Source organism: Pectinophora gossypiella, chromosome 26 (genome assembly GCF_024362695.1).
Source record: "Pectinophora gossypiella chromosome 26, ilPecGoss1.1, whole genome shotgun sequence".
Lineage (NCBI taxonomy): Eukaryota > Metazoa > Arthropoda > Insecta > Lepidoptera > Gelechiidae > Pectinophora > Pectinophora gossypiella.
The window spans coordinates 6367763-6389760 of NC_065429.1; the positions used below are offsets into that span (position 1 = coordinate 6367763).

A 21998-nucleotide genomic window follows, 5' to 3' on the forward strand; every position below is an offset into this window, starting at 1 on the left:
CTAAATGTCAAATAATGTTAGTGCGACAGAGTCCTAAAGTGGGTACATTATATTGCTCATGACTGTACAAGAAAAATCTACTTTAAAAAAAAAAAGATACCAGTAAAACTAACGGTCATGACCAGATGATTGCACAATGAGTTTCTTGAATTTAGGCAAACTGTTATGAAATATGTGAAGCATTGATTGTGCATATCTGCATAACGCGCACTAAACGCTGAAGAAAAATGTGAGGAAAAAAATGAGCTCTTGAAAACAAGTTGTTTATACCTTTAGTATGTCTGCAATGTCCTAGCCAAACAAAGGGGAGTCTCACAAAGTGATTTTCGTGTCCCCATCGGGAATCGAACCAGGCCCTATACGAGGGTAGGCAGAAGTGGTAGTGAAGTCATCTTTATCACCCTTCTTCTATCGTGTGGGTTGTGAGGTTGATTACCAACCGCATCAACCCTGGTGTCACGGTTATTAATGAGCCGCCAAAGGCCCCTCACATGGCTCATGTGACGACTACTTACTTACATCAGTAAGTAGTAACCAACGGCTTAACGTGCCTCCCGAAGCACGGATCATCTTACTTTTTGGACAATCCGGTGATCAGCCTGTAATGTCCTAACCAAACTAGGGATCGCAAAGTTATTTTCGTGATATGTCCCCACCGGGATTCGAGCTCGGGGCCTCCGGATCGTGATTCCAACGCTGATCCACTGGACCACACAGCTACTACCTACCAGAAGTGGTAGTGAATTGAAACCATTATCATCCGGGGATAAGGCTTCAGATGAGGCTGCGACCGCTCCGAGTCGAGGCCGGTCAGTGACCCCGTGACCCCGGATATAGGTCAAACCACCGCCCGGGACATATCTACACTCAATGGTGCTAATTCCTGTAAATACCATCTAATTTTATTTTAAGTTATATCTGTCATTTTCTTATCCGCCGAAAAGGAAAGGGACTGGTAATCGACAAGCATAAAATTTATGGAACACACGTCAATTTTAAGCACAAATCTAAAACAACCGTCTAAAACTTTTACATTGACCAATAACCCGACTGAATTAAATTGACTGCACACGTCAAACAGTTTGCATACCAGCGAGATACCTTTTTGATTCCCCGGGTTATTCATTAATTTACTTATTCTTCCTAAAATTAAGATTAAGAGCTGTCAATCATCCGTCCCTTTACTTTTCAGCTGATGGTACGGTCATGAGTACTAATATGTATACACTTTGCAACCATGTCACATTAACTTTTCTGACAAATTAAACCGTAAGCCTCATTAAATGTCAAATATGATAGTGCGACAGGGTTCTAAAGTGGGTACATGATATTGGTCATGACTGTACACCTAGGTATCGACAGGTCATGTGCAATTGGGTGACCTATATACTGAGAGACTGCGCGATACGGGGGTACGCCCGCGCTATTGGGATGCTGCGGGTATGAATTCGGCAGATGGCTGTGTCTAGGATAAAATAGACACACATACTGGGTGTTAGGACACCGACCATGAATCCCTTCCAAAAACTCCTTTGGTTCGCGCCAAAAACTCCCGCCACCCCAAGCCACGAAAAAAGAAAAATAAAGTTGACTCGACTACCGCCGTCGCGCGTTTCTGTACAAGAAATTTCTAAAATAACATAAAAGTATATTAATTCAAGTTGTGCTGTTTAAACTTACTCTGAAACTGCACTAGCAGTCTACAGAGCACCCCCGGGGTCAGAAGAAACCAAATTCAACAATCCTGTAAGTACCTTTCCTTTGGTCGGTGTTTTGTATGGGCAAGTCTATTTTTCAGATTCAGAAATATCACTAATCTCAGTTATCCAACACTGGGTGTTAGTGTATTTGTCCGGCCAAGTAGTGAATGCCATCTGCGGCAAATCTATAAAAAGTCACGTCAAAAAAAAAAACCGGCCAAGTAGTTAATGCCATCTACAAGTCACGTTAAAAAAAAGCAAAGATCTTTAGACAGCAACTGTACACGCTCACCTGAATAGTTCGTGTACAGTCAGCGGCAAATACAATACAAATATAATTTTTTAAGCACTTTGTTACTAACAATCTGACCTATGGATTCGCAACGATCTGAAAACAATCAATTTTTATTTTTATTAAAAAAAATATTGTGTATTGTTGGGGGACAAAAGATTTAGGTACTTATTTAAATATAAAAGTCATTTTTACACACTCGTATTTTTTTGTGTTAGGTTACATACAATAAAAAAATATATTTTAATATATTTTTTTAACTTATGCACCGGCGTGCGTGTATGAAACGATTAACGAATGTGGAGGAAGCAAGAGAAGTGTGTCAGGATCGAAGCAAATGGAATTCCATAGTCTCTGCTTACCCCGGTGGTAAATAGCCGTGAGGTTTTTTTTATTTGTTGTGAATTGCACCAATTGCGGGTTAAAAGCTTTACGTGAATTAAAAAGAAAAATCTCATGTACTCGAATTTGTTATAAAAAATATTTTACCCAAAAAAAAAACCTAATTACACGAACAAATTTTGGTGCCTCACTGTACGCGACACGGCGGCTACGGCGTAGGCCAAGGACATTTATGATTCACCGTAGCAGAGGCTACGCGGCTACGGTGCTACGGTTGTAGCATGCCTTAAGGAATAGAAAATAATTTCAATATTACGAACACTTCATACAAAACACCTCGTTTTACACAGACACTACACATTGACGTTATCGTACACGCGCATCTGTGTGTGTGACGTGTGCCATACGATTGAAGACTAAAGTAAGACCGAGGGGGTGAGGTAAACTTAGCTCAGCCGCTGGTCTTCTTCTCTGTGGGTTGTGAGGTGGATTACCAACCTCATCAACCCTGGTGTCAGGGTTATTATTGAGCCGCCAAAGACCCCTGACATGACTCGTATAACGACTGCGTACTTACATCAGTAAGTAGTAACCGGGACCAACGGCTTAACGTGCCTTCCGAAGCACGGATCTTTTAACTTTTCGGACAATCAGGTGATCAGCCTGTAATGTCCTAACCAAACATGGGACCACAAAGTAATTTTTGTGATGTGTCCCCACCGGGAATCGAACCCAGGACCTCCGGATCGTGAGCCCAACGCTCAACCACTGGACCAAAGTATAAGTGATGACGTCACACTCCGTACCTATTGTGTGTTTTATTGGTTTTCGGAACTGCCGAAAGGGGGTAGGGGAGGTAAGGGGGGGGGGGCAGTTTAGAGAATAAAATACGGCCTGACCTGATTGCTTGACATTGTGACTCAGCCCCCTAAGTCACACAGCCTTGATAGTCTAGCGGTAGCGTTCGGCTCACGTTCTGAAAGTTAGACATTCGATCCTGGACTGTGCCAATGTACCTATAGTCCGTTCAAAAATGATCTTCATAAAAGGTAAACAAACCTGTTACTACAAAGAATGTTCGAATTTCACCTAAACTACGCAAAGTATTCTTCTAATAACATCCGTAGCACTCAATAGATGTATGATTTCTTAGCTCAATGTGAAATTAACATAAAATAATTATTAAAAACACATTTTTTCATGTAAAAACAAAAATCAAACAAAACCTCACACAAAAAAGTTGACATCATAAATTCTTGTTAATCTGTGGCTAGCTGTCAATTTGACTATTAGTGATGAGACATTTCATTCAGGTCAGGAAAACGAGTCAGTTCTGTGAATAACTTAAGTGAGTGTACTGTACTTAATAAGCCGAAATGCGCAGAAAAAATGACTTTCAAAGTGAGTTAGTGTAACCACAAAGAAACATACAATATATATTTTAATATTATCATACAAAATATTCAAACAGCCCAAGAGAGTCAGTTCATTTTTATAAAATAACTTGAGCTAAAATCAATTCAGCACTTCACTAGTATGCAGTTTGACACAGATAAAAAATATCGGCAGCCATATTTGTTTACCTTTTATGAAGATCATTCTTGAACGGACTATATGTGAAATGTGACCATTTCATGAAATGGTTGAACACATCATGAAATGATCAATTCTAAGATCTGGCCACGACATTATACAGCCTAGACATTATGGCCCAGAAGTTCAGGTTCAAAATGAAAAATTAGAAAGAGGGGCTCATTAGCTACCAGAAACACCCCCCATGTATGTTCAGCAATTATTTACGGTTTAGGAGATATGACCCATTTTGTAACTTTTTCTAGATTTTCTACCATACTTCAGAAATAATCATTTTGTCGCTATCCCTTTCTTAATAATTATTTTATTTTACTTCACAACTATGCCTAAGTCTGTGTACCGCTCAATCAAAGATAAATCAAAGTGAAATCAAAGATAAAAAAAAGTTATCGGAAGTCAAAGTGAGAATTCGACCAAAACCTCTTTCTAATTTTTCATTTTGAACGTGAATTTCTGGGCCACCCTGTATAATATTACATAGTAAGGTTGCAAGGCTAGCAACGAATGAATCATTTTATGATAAAATTATAATCGATCGATTACGGAATAGTCACGATTGGTGATTGAAAACGATGTAACAGCCATATTCTAAGTTCCACTCCAACCTTCCTTGAGGCCGTCGTCAGTTGAGGCGACCTCAAGGTCTTCCTGGAACTCAGCTCGGAATCAGCCGGCGTGGTCCAGTGGTTGAGCGTTAGGCACACGATCCGGAGGTCCTGGGTTCGAATCCCGGTGGAGACATATCACAAAAATCACTTTGTGAGATCTAGTTTGGTCAGCACATTGCAGGGGGTATGGGGCATACTCCACCACGCTACTCCACTGCGGGTTGGTGCCACCAACACCACCACCAACATAATAATACGAAAATAATGACGTCATGCCTTACCACCACCACCGTTTATGCCGCCAGCGATGGCCTGAAGAAGCAGTGACGTCACGCCAGCTAACCCATCATCACCTGGCAATAAAGCTGGCAACACTAAATCAGGGGAGTCCGCCATTACTCACCACTATCGCGCCATCTCGGCACGTGCACATTGTTCTATACGTCACGACTTATTGCATACTAACTGTTATAGCATATAATTGGAATACCATTGTATTTAATTCTATAAATTATGTAATACAAACTGGATTTAAAAAAAAAGAAAAAGGAAAATATGAAACAGTAGGACTAGGGCCCTGTGCTGGGAGGTTTTCTGGCCACGTGTTTCCCTCAGCGTTACAGATTCCGATGTGGTAGTAGTTTTACAGCTAGTTACATAATATGTAATTTTTTTTGACGTTCAAAAAGCGCTAACTTTGTAAGTCAATTTTGGAAAATAAATCTTTTTGAATTTAACTTTTAAATAATTATTTATGACTACTTATGAGTCAAGTTGTAAGTATCATAAAACATGTATAGGTTATCTATAATGATTTAGTTTATTAAAAAAAAGATAGCAACCAAAAGCGAGTTGGGTTCGTATAAGGAGAGTACGACTATATCCCAATTGGGGTAGTCAGGGGTACATCCATCGCAAGATGAACCTTATGATGGCCGCCTATTGTGCTTATTTATTTATTTATTTATGTTTATGTCGTTGTGCAATAAAGTATTATTGATTGATTGATGAACTAATTACCTACACCTCGCCAAGCTAAGCCACGTTAAGCCGTTGGTCCCGGTTACTACTTACTGATGTAAGTACGTAGTCGTTACATGAGCCATGTCAGGGGCGTTTGGCGGCTCAATAGTAACCCTGACACCGGGGTTGATGAGGTTGGTATTCCACCTCACAACCCACTCGAAAAGCAAACAGGGTCCGCTTACGTAACCTAAAGATTTGACAGGTCCGGTTTTTTACAGAAGCGACTGCCTTTCTGACCCTCCAACGCGCGAAAGGAAAACCAGCCTAATACAGGTTAAGTCACATACCTCCGAGAAGCATTTCTCGGGTATGTAGGTTTCCTCACGATGTTTTCCTTCACCGAGATTATTTTTCGAGGTTTTTTTTTTGTTGAGATTCATCATCATCATCAGCCCATTAACGTCCCCACTGCTGGGGCACGGTCCTTCCCTATGGATGGATAGGGAGATCGGGCCTTAAACCATCACGCGGGCCCAGTACGGATTGATGGTTATTAACGACCGCTAATGCAGCCGGGACCAACGGCTTAACGTGCCTTCCGAAGCACGGAGGAGCTCGAGATGAAAACTTTTTTTTTGTGGTCACCCATCCTATGACCGGCCTTTGCGAAAGTTGCTTTACTTCAACAATCGCAGACCGAGCGCATTAACCGCTGCGCCACCGAGCTCCTTTAGGTTAGGTTAGCTCCGAGGTTAGTTTATTTATTTTAGTTACCTCACAACCCACACGATAGAAGAAGATTCTTACAATTTGGTTCGCTCCAAAAAAAATATGGCGGAGTACATTGGAAACACAGCCGCAGCGTAACAACCGTGACCTTCCGGCCTTGATTCGCCGCATAACCAGCCCCATCTGATTACAGGCACGTGGCTCTAGCTTACTTGAACACATAATCTCATGACTACACTCCCAATGAGTATATTTGGTTGATAGATATGGTTGGAATTTGACTTTCCACGAAAGGATTCGTCAATTAATCAACAATAAATTTTGCTAGAATTACGTCACTCAGGAAAGCTTCTTTCTGTCACCAGTTTATCATAAACATAACGTAGATATAATCCGTCACGAGATGAACTAAGTACTCACGCCTCGCCGAGGTTTCATCACAATTTTTGTTCATACGCCATACATAACATAACATTTTCTTTTTCTACATAAACAGCCTATATACGCCCCACTGCTGGGCACAGGCCTCCCCTCAATCAACCGGAGGGGGTACCATACATCATAATTCAGGAAATTATTTTCTAATTCGAAATAATATAGGTGGCGCTGTAAAGATTTTCCTTCGTTTCACTTTCTAATTTCATGGATAACAGACATAAAGTAACTTTTATCTTTGTTTTTGGGTATTAATGGTGACCATTTTTATTACACCCAGGCACAATTACATCTTCCACCTATTATTATTCTGATCAAAATATCAAAATGAAGAGAAGCAATATAGATAGCAACGTCTATAGTAGTTTAGCTGCAGTAGTTTTAGGCGGATGAGACGTTCGTTATGTAAAATTGACGATTCAAAGTGTAACTATGTTACCTATTGAATAAAGATATTTTTGAATTTGAATTTGAATATACATAATGTGATCCAAATATTAAGCAATATTTATTTATATGTATTCTTCTGTCATTACATTGTATTTTGGAATAATCATGAGTGAGAAAATGGGTAAGTAAATGTGCCAAAGTTCGCTTTTATATGAATCATTTAAAAAAGTTTAATACATTTTTATTGTATAGGGACACCACAGTACAAAATATAAAACAAAAAACGTAACAACACATAAGTGAATAAACCCCCAACTGCCAGTAACCAGGCACAAAGTACATTTTGTAAATTTTATTCCTATATTTCGTTACAACTTTTAAAATTGTGATAACAATACTTTTTATATCGCACGCGTCGCGATAAGAGTATTTAAAAACTTTATCAATTTGTTAATTAGTGTATTTGTATTTCCTATAATATTACGTTTGATTGGTAGTTATCCAGTTAGTTGTTCTGTTCTTTGTTCGGTCTTTTCAGGGTTGAATCACCTGATTGTCCGAAATAGTAAGATGATTCCGTGCTTCGGAGGGCACGTTAAGCTGTTGGTCCCGGTTACTACTTACTGATGTAAGTGAATAATCGTTACATGAGCCATGTTAGGGGCCTTTGGCGGCTCAATCATAACCCTGACATTTGAGATTTGGGTTGCTGAGGTTGGTAATCCACCTCACAACCCATACGATAGAAGAAGCATTTTCCCGTTTTTCGCAAGGTCCGCTAACCTAACCTGAAGATTTGACAGGTCCGCTTTTTTACAGAAGCGACTGCCTGTCTGACCTAACTCGCGAAGGGAAAACTAGGCCACATACCTCCGGAAATGCATTTCTCAGGAATCTGGGTTTCCTCGCGATGTTTTCCTTAACCGTTGAGCACGTGATAATCATTTATGATCCAATAGAATAGAAATTCGACAATCATTGCTTTAGACCTGTGCTGGATTCGAACCGGCGACCTCAAAGTGAGAGGCTAGTGTTTTAGCTGGGCTACCACGGCTACTCCGTCATCCGATATACGTATATGTATTACTTACTATCCGTCATTCTCGGCGGATCAGCCGTAGTACGAAAGCCCTCACGATTAGGCGATCTATGACGCACTTACCCCAAGGGCGAGCCTATCAGAAAGAACCTAAATTATACTGGAGGTCGGGTCGAGTGACTCATTGGTCAGGAGTGGTGACCTTAGTGAGCTCGGAAAACGAGGACATGCCTCGTATCCCTTCTGGGGTGGGCAGGGGAAACATTTACACTGAGAGTTTGTAATAATAGTACAAAGTGTTAGTGACATTGTAACGAATACTAAGGGGGATGATTCAAACAGTGATTCTCAAAGTCAAAAAGTCAAAAGTGTTTTATTGCAATTGTACAGTCCAAAAAAAAAGATGTCATAGATTCTGAGTTAATATTAAGTGGAATTTCCTGTCACTATTCAATATATTCAATATTCTTTACTTATGATGGTGTACAAAATATGAGTTTGTCGGATAATTCATGAAAATTTTTGTTTTTTTTTTTAATTATATTCCGTTCCATACTTTTGCGACTTGATATCAACTCAGAATCATAGCCTGAAACATACCTGAAAGTTTTCGTTACGATGTCACTAACACCCTGTATATTTAATGATAATTATACTATATTTCGTGGCCAGGGGGTTTAAAAAGACCACATCAAAGCAATTCATCTAAAAAAGCAATATTGCTATTTGACATTTGCGTGGGTGGCGCACTTACTTTTATATGCGTAAATGTTACTCAGGTCTCACAGAATACCAGCGTCGCGGCTCACGCCGCGGCATAAGCTGAGTGAGGACCTTTTATACGGGACACCATTCACTACACATGGGTAAGCCGACATGACGTCACATTTAATTTAGGTATAAATTTCTGTGTTCGTTCTCCATGTTTACATATAGAAAATATTTCGTGTGTGCGTTGACTTCTGATGTGATGTCATTATAATGTATATATATAAGTATGTAATCCGTGTTTGTGGTGTCCTAAATAATAAATGTTTCTTTCTTTCTTCTTTCTTTCTAAATGTCAAATTGTAATATTGCTTTTTTAAATGAATTGCCCCCCAACGGGGTTAAAATGGCCACAGTAAGTGCTATTAAAAAAAAACAAATATCATGTATATATATATAGATAAGAGACTTTTTGGCGGGAAACGGGAACGGGACGGTTGCTTTCTTCATTGAATAATCTAAATAATTAATACGATGTGGTGTTTTGTGGTTAATGATCGCATTAAGTTAGTCGGAAAACATTCGCGATAGTGTTATTGTATCGGAATATTCATTAAACAAAGTGTACCTGTTTATTTTACCTTCGTGCCAACAATCCGCTTTAACTCGAAAGTTTGTGCGGACTTTTGAGTTAATTCGTCTAGGGTTCGGAGTCTGCTCCGAGGGTAGGGGCTTAGGTTTCATCATTCATTGTCATCACCTTTCATCATTTCATTAATCATCATCAAGAAAAAAAATACATAAGACATGGCTGTACGGGCATAGTTCCCTTTGCCTTGCCCTTCGGGGAAAACCTAAACAATACACAACAAAGACGGTACAGTCATGAGCAATATCATGTACCCACTTTAGAACCCTGTCGCACTATCATATTTGACATTTAATGAGACTTACGGTTTAATTTGACAAAAAAGTGAATGTGACAAGGTTTCAAAATGTATATATTAGTACTCGTGACCGTACATAACCTAAACGATATTTTTCCTTGTTACAGATTTATGGCGTCCGCTATAGTGAAGAAACACCGCATAAAATATCCCAGCCACAACCACCGGTCTTCCGCCATTTTGAATTAACAAAAAAAATGTTCTCCATCGCCCGCCGTCCGAAATCGCAGAAAAACAAATCGAGCACCATAAAAAGCCTAAAAATTAAAAAGAAAATCGAGCTTATCGAAAAAACACCCAACCTGTGTTCCTTCGAAATTTAAAATTTCAAACGGACGTTCAGAAGTTACCATTTTTCGAGTCTTTTGAAAAAAGTAAAAGTTAAAAATAAATTTAGAAAAAAAATAAAGCTTTAAAGAAACTTTTTGGATGAAAATCCTTTTTTTGGGAGTAATAAAAAAATAGTTGCCTTCTTGTAGTCGTAGTGTGATTGGTCCAATCTCTTGTATATTCTAAGGAACAATAAAATCTCCGTAATTATTTTTGTTGATGTAAAAAGTATAATTTTAACTGTAATATATAGTAGGAGTGTAATTGGAGCAAGTGAGTGAGGTACGTACTTTATTTTGAGGGACTTTGCAAGCTACGTTCATCAAAAACAATATAGATGGCGTTGTTCAATTTAAACATGATAATTACCTATTTTCTCATTCCTCGGGTACATAATTATTCCAAAATACATAAACTGCCTATATACGTCCCACTGCTGGGCACAGGCCTCCCCTCAATCAACCGGAGGGGGTATGGAGCATACTCCACCACGCTGCTCCACTGCGGGTTGGTGGAGGTGTTTTTACGGCTAATAGCCGGGACCAACGGCTTAACGTGCCCTCCGAAGCACGGAATCATCTTACTTTTTCGGACAATCAGGTGATTCAGGCCTGAAAAGTCCTTACCAAACAAAGGACAGTCTCACAAAGTGATTTCGACAATGTCCCCATCGGGAATCGAACCCGGACCTCCAGATCGTGAGCCTAACGCTCTAACCACTAGTCCACGGAGGCTGTTATTCCAAAATACAATAAAAATAATTGTTGATTGATATTTGGATCACATTATGTATAGAATTATGTTGCTACCTATATTGCTTTTCTTTATTTTGATCAGAATAATAATGGGTAACAGCCTCCGTGGTCTAGTGGTTAGAGCGTCAGGCTCACGATCTGGAGGTCCGGGTTCGATTCCCGATGGGGAAATGGTCGAAATCACTTTGTGAGACTGTCCTTTAAAAAGATGGACTGATAAGGACTTTTCAGGCTTGAATCACCTGATTGTCTGAAAAAGTAAGATGATTCCGTGCTTCGGAGGGCACGTTAAGCTGTTGGTCCCGGCTATTAGCCGTAAAAACACCTTCACCAACCCGTAGTGGAGCAGCGTGGTGGAGTATGCTCCATATCCCCTCCGGTTGATTGTGGGGAGGCCTGTGCCCAGCAGTGGGACATATATAGGCTGTTTATGTAATAATGGGTGGAAGGTGTAATTGTGCCTAGGTGTAATCACAAGGGTCATCATAACCCAAAAACAAAGATGTCTGTTATTCATGAAATTATAAGTTTAAGTTAGTTTATTTTTCGTTGTATTCAATAATAATAAAAAAAAAAAGAAAAGCGAAGAGCAAACTGTACAGGGCCATCTATATTGTTTTTGAAGAACGTAACCTGAGAAGTCTCTCCTTAATGTGACACTGGCGCTGTGGTCCTGATTCCATCATCATCAGCCCATCAACGTCCCCACTGCTGGGGCACGGGCCTTCCCTATGGATGGATAGGGAGATCGGGCCTTAAACCACCACGCGGGCCCAGTGCGGATTGATGCTTATTAACGACTGCTAATGCAGCCGGGACCAACGGCTTAACGTGCCTTCCGAAGCACGGAGGAGCTCGAGATGAAATTTTTTTTTTTTTGTGGTCTCCCATCCTATGACCGGCCTTTGCGAAAGTTGCTTAACTTCAACAATCGCAGACCGAGCGCGTTAACCGCTGCGCCATCGAGCTCCTCCATCTTTTATAAGTCATCATCATCAATTTAAGAGCCACACTCTTAAGTGTGTGTCCCCCCCTCAAGTATATTCCAGATTCCATTATACACCGACTAATTTTATTTAAAGTTATACCTGTCATTTTCATATCCGCCGAAAAGGAAAGGGACGGGCAATCAAAGGGACAGGCATAAAATTTATGGAACACATGTCAATTTTAGGCAGAAATTTGAGACCGTTAGGCCGTTATTAATACTAGTATTTTTTTTTCCATATCCAGCGCGCCATCTTTAAACCATGGAAAAATCGGACCCTGAGAAGAGCAGTGGCTCGGAAGAAACGACTCAACTGAATAGAAATAGGGTGCGTATTTCAAAATCAAAACTCCAAAATATATTTATTCAGTTCGTAGTTCGTAACAAACTTTGAATCGTCAATATTTTAATTTATACAGGGTGTTAGTGACATCGTAACGAAAACTTTGAGGGATGATTCAGGCCATGATTCTGAGTTGATATCAAGTGGAATTTTCCGTCGCAAAAGTATGGGACTGAAAATAATTCTAAAAAACACAAAAATTTTCATGAATATTCAGGCTGAAAATTCCACTTGATATCAACTCAGAATCATGGTCTGAATCATCCCCCTGAGTATTCTTTACGATGTCACTAACACCCTGTAAAGATACTAGTTTCTGAAGAGGGACCTTAAAAATATTATTTTTTTCTTCCAGAGCTTCAAATCAAAACAACTCGTGCGCAGCCAAGCGATCCGCGAGTCGACGTCGCCGCCCCGCACCGTCTCGCCGTCGGTGGTCATCGACCGTGACCCCGCCGACCCCGGCCCCAGTGACCCTGTCGACCCTACTGACTCCGGCGACCACGCTGACCCCAGAAGTGATAACGTGTCTAGTCATGGCAGTGATGATATATCTAGTGGTGTTAACGCGGAGTATAGTGATGACTGCAAGAAGCAGCCGGTTGAGATTCAGGTTAGTTCATCATCATCATCATCATCATCTTCCTAGCATTATCCAGTTTTTCACAGGGTCCGCTCTTTCGAAGGGTGAGTCCCAGTGGGGACATATCACAAAAATCACTTTGTGATCCCTGGTTCGGTTAGGACATTACAGGCTGATCACCTGATTGTCCGAAAGTAGATGATCCGTGCTTCGAAAGCCACGTTAAGCTGTTGGTCTCGGTTACTACTTACTGATGTAAGTATGTAGTCGTTACATGAGCCTTGTCAGGGGCCTTTGGCGGCTCAGTAATAACCCTGACACCAGGGTTGATAATGTTGGTATTGCACCTCACAACCCACTCGATAAGCAAACAGGGTCCGCTTACCTAACCTGAAGATTTGACAGGTCCGGTTTTTAACAAAAGCGAATGCCTGTCTGACCTTCCAACGCGCGAAGGGAAAACCAATCTAATACGGGTTAGGTCATATACCTCCGAGAATGCATTTCTCGGGAATGTGGGTTTCCTCACGATGTTTTCCTTCACCAAGATTCTTTTTTTCGAGGGTTTTTTGTTGAGATTCAGGTTAGTTTATTTATTTATACACAAGGCGCTTACCAGAGGGGTTAAAAAGAGCCAAAAAAAGCAACATTGCTATTTGACATTTGATTGCATTGCGCACTTACTTTCGTATGCGCAAATGGCAATATTGTTCTTTTTATCTAATTCGGAAAGCTCGGTGAAGCGTGGATACTTAGTTCATCTTGGGATGGATGTACCCCGAACTGTATGTTACACATAAAAAAAACAGCCTATATACGTCCCACTGCCGGGCACAGGCCTCTTCTCAATCAACCGGAGGGGGTATGCAGCATACTCCACTACGCTGCTCCACTGCACTGCTGCTGACTGTATGTTAATACAAATAAAATATGATTTGGCAGTATGGGCTATGTTCCCTTTGCCTGGACACAGTACACAAAAGAAAAGTCACTGGGTAATGTTGCAGATAACCGGCGGCGCGTGGGAGGACTCCCGCCCGGAGCGGCGCACGCGTCGCTGGGCGTCGTCGCGCAGCAGCCACCTGCTGTCCAACAACCCGCGCGTCTCCTGCGTCTGCGGCGCCTGTCACGCCTGCCCGCACTGCCGGTAAATACCCAATCAATCAATCAGTCAATCAATAATTTTTAATTACACATATAACTCAGTAGCGACCCGCCCCGGCTTCGCACGGCTAGCGTATTGTGCAACAAGAAACATACACAACAACAACACATAACAACAACAACACACTCGACAACATAGTTATGGATCCCCCACAGCGTATAGTAAACGTAAGATTGTGACACATCAGCATATCAGGGTGGTCTGTCTGGCTGAATGTGCAGTACGGGTGGCGGATGCATCGCTTGCAGAAAGATAAGCCTAGCGTTAGTTTTAAGACTGTATTTTTGAATCAGTAATAAACGACATCTAAATCTGTTCGGTTCTTTTACTCTACATTTAATTTAATTAGTTTTTAAAAAAACATTTTCTTAGCTCCCGAAACTTGACTGGCGCAGCCGGTAGGATTCGCTTTCCTATACCGTGCGGCTCGTGCTATATAATTCGCGAAAATTGGACTGAAATCGTCTGATGCTGTGAAGACTGCGTGAGCTAATACGGACTAAGCGAATCCTGCGAACAAATAAATTTGTCGAAAATTGGGACCTGAAAATTGGAACATGCGAGCAGCCGGCTGGTGAGTAGAACTTTTCACCTTCCTTACCCTGCCTATGTGTTCTGTTTTCCTGGGATTAAACTTCTCCCGTTATTTGGTAATCTTTGAAAATTAATAAATACTCCTCTTTATTAATTTTATTAGGGCTACCTATGTGTTAAGTATAGGTACTTAGTAAGTGTAAATTTATACGTATATACGTTTATTGAGTGTTAAATCTATCTAATTAATAGTAGTTTATTATATTCTTAGTGTTTAGTGCTTAGTAGTTATAAACTTGATTCACGATGGAATCTATCAGACTAATTCCTAATGAAATGGTTAAACTCGTCCCATTATTTGATGGCGAAAAGCGTCATCTAAACCTGTTCATTCGAAAATGTGAGTACATAATAGATAGGTTTCGCGGTAATGAGGCTCAAAATCAGTATGTAATGCAAACACTGACCAGTCGATTAATAGGGAACGCAGCCTCCCTTATCAGTGAACGCGGAGACATCGAAACATGGGACGAGTTAAGAGCTTTACTTACCCAGCATTTCGGTGATCCGAGGAGCGAAGAATGTATAAACATAGAGCTAGAGACTTTAAAAATACGTGCAGGAGAAAGCTTTTTGGATTTTTGTAATAGAATTCAATCGGTTCGTTCGGTTTTGATGTCAAAAGTCAATCAGATTGCCGACCCTAACATGAGAGCAAGTAAAAAGACTATTTACGAACACACTTCTCTAAATGTCTTTTTGTACAATTTACCCGAAAGTATGGTACGTATAGTTCGGCTAAAGGGACCTACCACCTTAGAAGCAGCGCTTGGTATTGTGTTAGAAGAAGTAAACTTCCATGATCAATATCAAGCGAGGAATAAAATGTCGCAACACAACCCCTCTAACTCTACACAAAAGCCAGTAACCCCAACATTTAAATTCGGACTCCCACCGTCCATTCCGCAAAATTTGACATTTAAACCTCCGGTGCAACAACCGTTCCTCATCCCTAATTATGTACCAGTACAACAACCACGGTTTAACTTTGGTATTCCTCCGAATAGACAAGCGAATAACCCGACTCCACAGAACCAACCTCAAAATAATTTCGGTTATCGCCCACAACAGTTACCCCAGTTTGGTTACCGCCCCCAGAATTTTGGTTACAGACCTGTCGGCCTCCAACCACAACCTCCAATGCGCCCTCAGCAATTCGGAATGCAACGTAACTTTAACGTTCCAAATACGCCTAATAACCAGCGACCTTTTGTGTCTGAGGACGTATCGATGAGAACAGCACCACCAGCGCGACCTCAACAGGGGTTCCGCTTGAACGAACTAGATTTACAAGAAAATGAACCGTATGCCTACGTCGATGCGTGTTATAATGATTATTATCCTTGTGATTACGAGTACTACCCTATTTACGACGAGATGGTTAATATGCAATCTGCACCGGTGTCTGAAATAGAAACCACTAAACGAGACGATGTCCCAGCTGAGCCTACCGGAAATTTTCAGATACAGGCCTCAGAGAGAGACATGTCATAGAGCTAAACTGTAATGCGAACTTACGATTACCATATATCTATGTACCGGAGATAGACGCGAAACTAATGATTGATACAGGGAGCACGCGCTCGTTTCTTAGCCCGGAGAAGGCTAAACAATACTTTGCACCTCAAATAAATTACGAGCCCTTTAAAGTTATCAGCACCCACGCAAGTAGTGACCATGATCACGTGGTAAAGATACCTCTACCACCTACATTTAACAGCTCTGAGTGGCATAAATTTTATATATATAATGTAGATTCACGTTACGACGGACTCGTAGGTAACGATCTCCTGAAACAATTGGAAGCTGTTATTGATATGAAAAATTTAATAATCCGTACCAACACTACAACTATACCTATCATACATGAGTGCACCAATGAAACGATCGTATTACCCCCGCGAACTGAACTCAAAGTGAAGTTACCTACTGATTTGTATTCTGGTGAGGCTATTCTGAATTACACTCAGTTTTGTAAAGGTGTGCGTATGCCTAGCGCTTTAGTCACATGTAATAATGGATATGCGACAACTATGATTCAGAATACCCTAGACCAAGAAATGACGCTAACTATAACTAAACCTTTTAAAGTAGCTGAAAAACCTGAAACCGACTGTCAAATTAATACCATAACTAATCTGAATGAGATAGAAGTCGATAAATTACTTACAGAAAATCTATCAAAATTGCGACTAGATCACATGAACGTTGAAGAGCGTCAATGTATATCCAAACTGTGTGAAGAATATAAAGACATATTTTACTGCGACAAACTACCCCTTACCTTTACGAACCAAGTGAAACATTTTATCCGTACAAAAAATGAGGACCCAATATATACTAAACCATACAGACAGCCGCCTGCCCAAACAGAAGAAATCAGGAGACAGGTAGAAAAACTATTAAATGATAACGTCATACAGGAATCGTTCTCTCCTTGGAGCGCACCTGTACACTTGGTCCCCAAGAAGATGGATGCCTCAGGTGAAAGGAAATATCGCATGGTGATCGACTACAGAAGGCTTAACGAGATTACGACCGATGACAAGTACCCACTTCCTAACATCACGGATTTATTTGACAAGCTTGGGAAGAGTTCCTACTTTACGACACTTGATCTCGCTAGTGGGTACCACCAAATCGAAGTCAACGAAGACGACCGACAGAAAACAGCGTTTAGTACATCTAGTGGACACTATGAGTTCATCCGTATGCCATTTGGGCTTAAAACAGCGCCTGCAACTTTCCAGCGCGCAATGGATAATATTTTGAGAGGGCTGCAAGGCATTCACTGCTTAGTATACCTCGATGATATTATAATATATTCCAGTAGCTTACAGGAACATATCGAAAAATTGAAACTGGTATTTGACAGACTTAGACAGACTAATCTGAAGGTGCAACTGGACAAATCCGAATTTTTACGAAAAGAAGTGCTTTATCTCGGTCACACAATTACCAAAGACGGACTGAAGCCTAACGACGATAAAATAAGAAGTATATTAAACTATCCACTACCAAGAACTACGACAGAAATAAAAAGCTTTTTAGGACTGATCGGCTACTACCGTCGCTTCATAAAAGACTTCGCTAAGGTCACGCAACCCCTAACTTCTTGTTTGAAGAAACGTAATAAAATTATAATAAACGAAGCCTATACCAACGCATTTGAAAGATGTAAAGAACTGCTAACGACTGTACCTTTGCTTCAATATCCTGACCCAGAAAAACCATACATACTTACTACCGATGCGTCTTCAGTGGCTTTAGGTGCCGTATTGTCCCAGGGCACGATAGGATCAGACAAGCCAGTCGCGTACGCCAGCCGTACGCTCAGTGACACGGAGAGTCGCTATAGCACAATAGAACGTGAGCTACTAGCAATAATCTGGGCTGTGAAACATTTTCGGCCCTATTTGTATGGCCATAAATTTTACATCTATACAGATCATAGACCTCTAGCATGGTTGTACTCTCTTAAAGAGCCAAATAGCAAATTAACACGCTGGCGCCTCCGCTTACAAGAATTCGATTTTGAAGTTATTTATAAAAAGGGCAATCAGAACACTAATGCGGACGCCCTATCTCGAATTAAGGTAAATGCTCTCGGATCTGACTCTGAAAATGATGATGTATCAATGAAAGTCCATGTGGACAAGAAGGACGAAGAATTACAAAAGTATATAGACAGTTTAGTACAAGACATATCCCAAATAGCTAAAAACAACAAACCTATAGGCAATTCTGATACGATAACCATATCAGACTCGGAAGCTACCTTATCTATTTCGGACCCCTATGAGTTAGAATCAACTTACCCTGTGCCTTCAGTTTCCAGCGGCACGGAGACAGCTCATTCGGCTCAAGAGTTAGAATCCCTTGGCATCCCTATACTAAAAGAAGCAATAGATACTAAACCTAACCAAATTCTAGTGTTCTCTTGGTTTAGAAACGAATTACAGGTTAAGAACCTTTCGAACAGAAAACAGAAAATTTTAGAGGTGTTCCTACCAATAAATAACGAAGATTTGATTAAACGATTTTTAAAAGAATACATAAGGAACAATATAAAATATTTCATTTACTTCGAGAATGAAGAGCATAGACGAGACTTTTCTAGAATAATTATTGAGCTATTCAAGAAAGGATCAATACAGTTTTATGAATGTACGGAACGCGTAATGTACGTAGAGGATGAAAAGGAACAAAGGGCCATAATATTGAAACATCACGAAGGAAAGGAATGCCATCGTGGAATTAAGGAAACCACTTGCAAAATGCGTAGGAATTATTACTGGGAAAATATGCAAGAAACCGTAGCGGCAGTGATTAATGGATGCGAGGCTTGTAAAAAGATGAAGTATGATAGGAAACCCTTGAAACCTGTATTACAGTTGACCCAGTCTCAGGATGCACCCTTCCAAGAAATATTTATAGACCTCTTTAGTATAGAAGGGAAAACTTACCTTACATTGGTGGATGCTTTTAGCAAACTCGGGCAGGCACTGGAGATCTCAAACCGTTCCACCCCGGAGGTTGTACGCGCCCTTATAAAGTACTTTTCTTTCTATGGCATACCGAAAAAGATTTCGTGCGACCCGGGTACCGAATTTAATAATGAACTCTTAAGAGAGCTCACATCCTTCTATAAAATAAACTTACATATAACGACACCAAATAACCCTAATTCCACGGGCATTGTTGAGAGGTTCCACTCAACTATTATAGAAATATACCGATTGGCTAAATATGAAAAACGATGTACTGATGCCTCTTCTACCATGACGTACTCAATTATGGCCTATAACCATTCTATACATTCTGCCACGGGTTTAACACCCTTTGAGGTATGTTTTGGTCATACAGATTCAGGTAAATCTTTCGATGTAGATTTCGAAAAAACTTACATGCAGCGGTTAATCTCAGATCATGCTAAGCGCACTAAATATCTTTATAAATATATATCGGATAAAATGTTAGATCAAAAGGAGCAAGCTAGGAGAAAGAGGGGAGGCGAAGTTGATATAGATTTCGAGGAAGGCCAGTCTATATTTGTGAAAGATATTAATACTAGGAAAAGCAAGGACAAAGCAAGGTATCACAAGGCAAAAGTACGCGGAAAGGTAGAGAAAAACACTGTACCCATTACGATTGGCATTAGGGATACGAAAGCGCCTATTAAAAATGTCAAACGTCCCCCGCAGGTGGAGTTTGGTCATGATGACCGTGGTGCTGAAGAACCATGCCCGGGGCCTTCAACTTCAAAGGATTGAAAGGAACCCTGGCATCCTTCCTGTAAAAGAAGGGCAAGCTTACCGTCAAGAAGATAGGTGGCTGATAGTTAAGGTGTTAGATTTAAGTTCTTTAAAAAATGAATTAGCATTTAATATTTTAAAATATAGAGATTTTTGTAAGTTAGTCGATATCCATAAACCCTATGTTAATGAATTCCAAAGTCTGAAGTCCCAAGTAGAATATGTTCAAGACATGGCAACTGAGAAATTCACGCAACTAGTACCGACAAGTAGAGTAAAAAGAGGTCTACTAAACCCTTTAGGTTCCTTAATCAAAATTGTTACTGGAAACTTGGATCACGATGACGCTATTAAGTATGACTCTTTGATATCTAAACTGGAAGGCAAGCAATTCCATATAGACAGAAAGGTGACTTTGATCTCCCAAATGCTGGATAACCTTATAAACAGTTCCGAATCGCTCCACGAAAATACCATGATATTAGACGAAAGGCTCAAAAGAGTTGAAAGAATTGTAAAAAATATTGCCACTAAGGAAAATAATTCCATATACACTACATATATATTAGGTATGTATAGTATGTTTATTAACAACTTCCGCACAATTTATTTGATTTTGGATGAACTGGAAACTGCATTAGCTTTTACTAAGATTTCTGTATTACATCAATCTATAGTAAATTCTACGGAGTTGTTACAATTGTTAGAATGCATAAGTAAAACCGATAACTTAGTATATCCTGCAACGATCGATAATCTTGTTAATTTAGAACGAATAATGACTGTGAAAGCTTTTATCAAGGATTGCCAAATAACTTTCATTATAGAAATCCCTTTGACGGACAACGGTACTTATAATTACTTTAAATTGTATCCTCTGCCTATGTTTAATATATCAGAAAACAGAACAGTAATCATTATCCCAAAATATCCTTACCTGCTGGTGAAAGGTTCGAAGTACTTGCCGGTAGCCACGCCGTGTAACGAGATTAGTTCCAGCCAATTCCTGTGTACAGAAGAGAATGTAGCGTCCTATCCAGAACTTACCTGTGCAGAACAGCTCATGAAATTCGATCAGAACTTAAGCTTATGCTCACCACACGCTGCTGAGGTAGAGAACATAAAAGTGCAAAAAATTAGCCCCACTAGCTGGATTCTGCACACCAGAAACAACATAATTCTGGAAAGCAGATGTGCCGATGACACCGAGAGGCAGAATCTTCAAGGAACGTACCTCTTATCTATCGAAGAAGGTTGTGTAGTTTACCTGGAAAACATAAAATTACGTCGCCACAAATATTTGACCGGAAAACTTAACTTCAAAATCTTACCAATCATAACCCTGCCGGAGCTGAAGCTGAAGGAACCGGAACTTACCTCTGAAAAGATAGTACAGCTGAAAGGAATAAATTTAGATGACTTAAAACATCTATCATACATATTGAAAAAGGAAACGTCAATCAGTGATGAAGTGAAAGATTACAGTGCAGTGAAAGTGAAAAACAATTACATTAGCCTAAGTGACATAATTCTCTATGTAATTTTAATATTCGTAGTAATAGTAGTCATAGTTAAATTTAAAGAATGTATAGTAAGAAAATGGCAGAATTATCGGTCTTCTAATTTAGACGATAATTCTGAACTTAGGGAGGGAGGACTTATGGATCCCCCACAGCGTATAGTAAACGTAAGATTGTGACACATCAGCATATCAGGGTGGTCTGTCTGGCTGAATGTGCAGTACGGGTGGCGGATGCATCGCTTGCAGAAAGATAAGCCTAGCGTTAGTTTTAAGACTGTATTTTTGAATCAGTAATAAACGACATCTAAATCTGTTCGGTTCTTTTACTCTACATTTAATTTAATTAGTTTTTAAAAAAACATTTTCTTAGCTCCCGAAACTTGACTACATACAATACACACACACAACAAACACAACAAACAACACACTCGACACACACATACACACAACATACACACACACAACATACACACACACACACAACACACACACAACACACACACATACACACAACACACACACACACGCAACAACACGCACACATAGGTACACACGTAACATACACACAACCCACACATACTCGACTTTAAAGTTGATAGCTTTCTCCATACAAAGTTATGCCCCCTATCACCTTTTTTTTTTTGACGTGACTTATTGTAGATTTGCCGCAGATGGCATTAACTACTTGGCCGGACAAATGGGGAGCGCTGAAGG

At 40.2% G+C, this 21998-nt stretch overlaps 1 protein-coding gene across 2 annotated transcripts in view; it reads left to right on the top strand.

Annotated features, from left to right (window-relative positions):
* Positions 1 to 21998, top strand: part of LOC126378341 (uncharacterized) — a 134820-nt gene that overhangs the window by 72641 nt on the left and 40181 nt on the right. For both annotated transcript variants that reach the window (XM_050026600.1, XM_050026601.1), the window contains exons 2-5: positions 9857 to 10361; positions 12068 to 12150; positions 12521 to 12778; positions 13756 to 13895. In XM_050026600.1, coding sequence (XP_049882557.1) covers positions 12085 to 12150; positions 12521 to 12778; positions 13756 to 13895 — 464 coding nt within the window. In that variant the 5' untranslated portion in view covers positions 9857 to 10361; positions 12068 to 12084. The remainder of the gene's footprint in view (positions 1 to 9856; positions 10362 to 12067; positions 12151 to 12520; positions 12779 to 13755; positions 13896 to 21998) is intronic.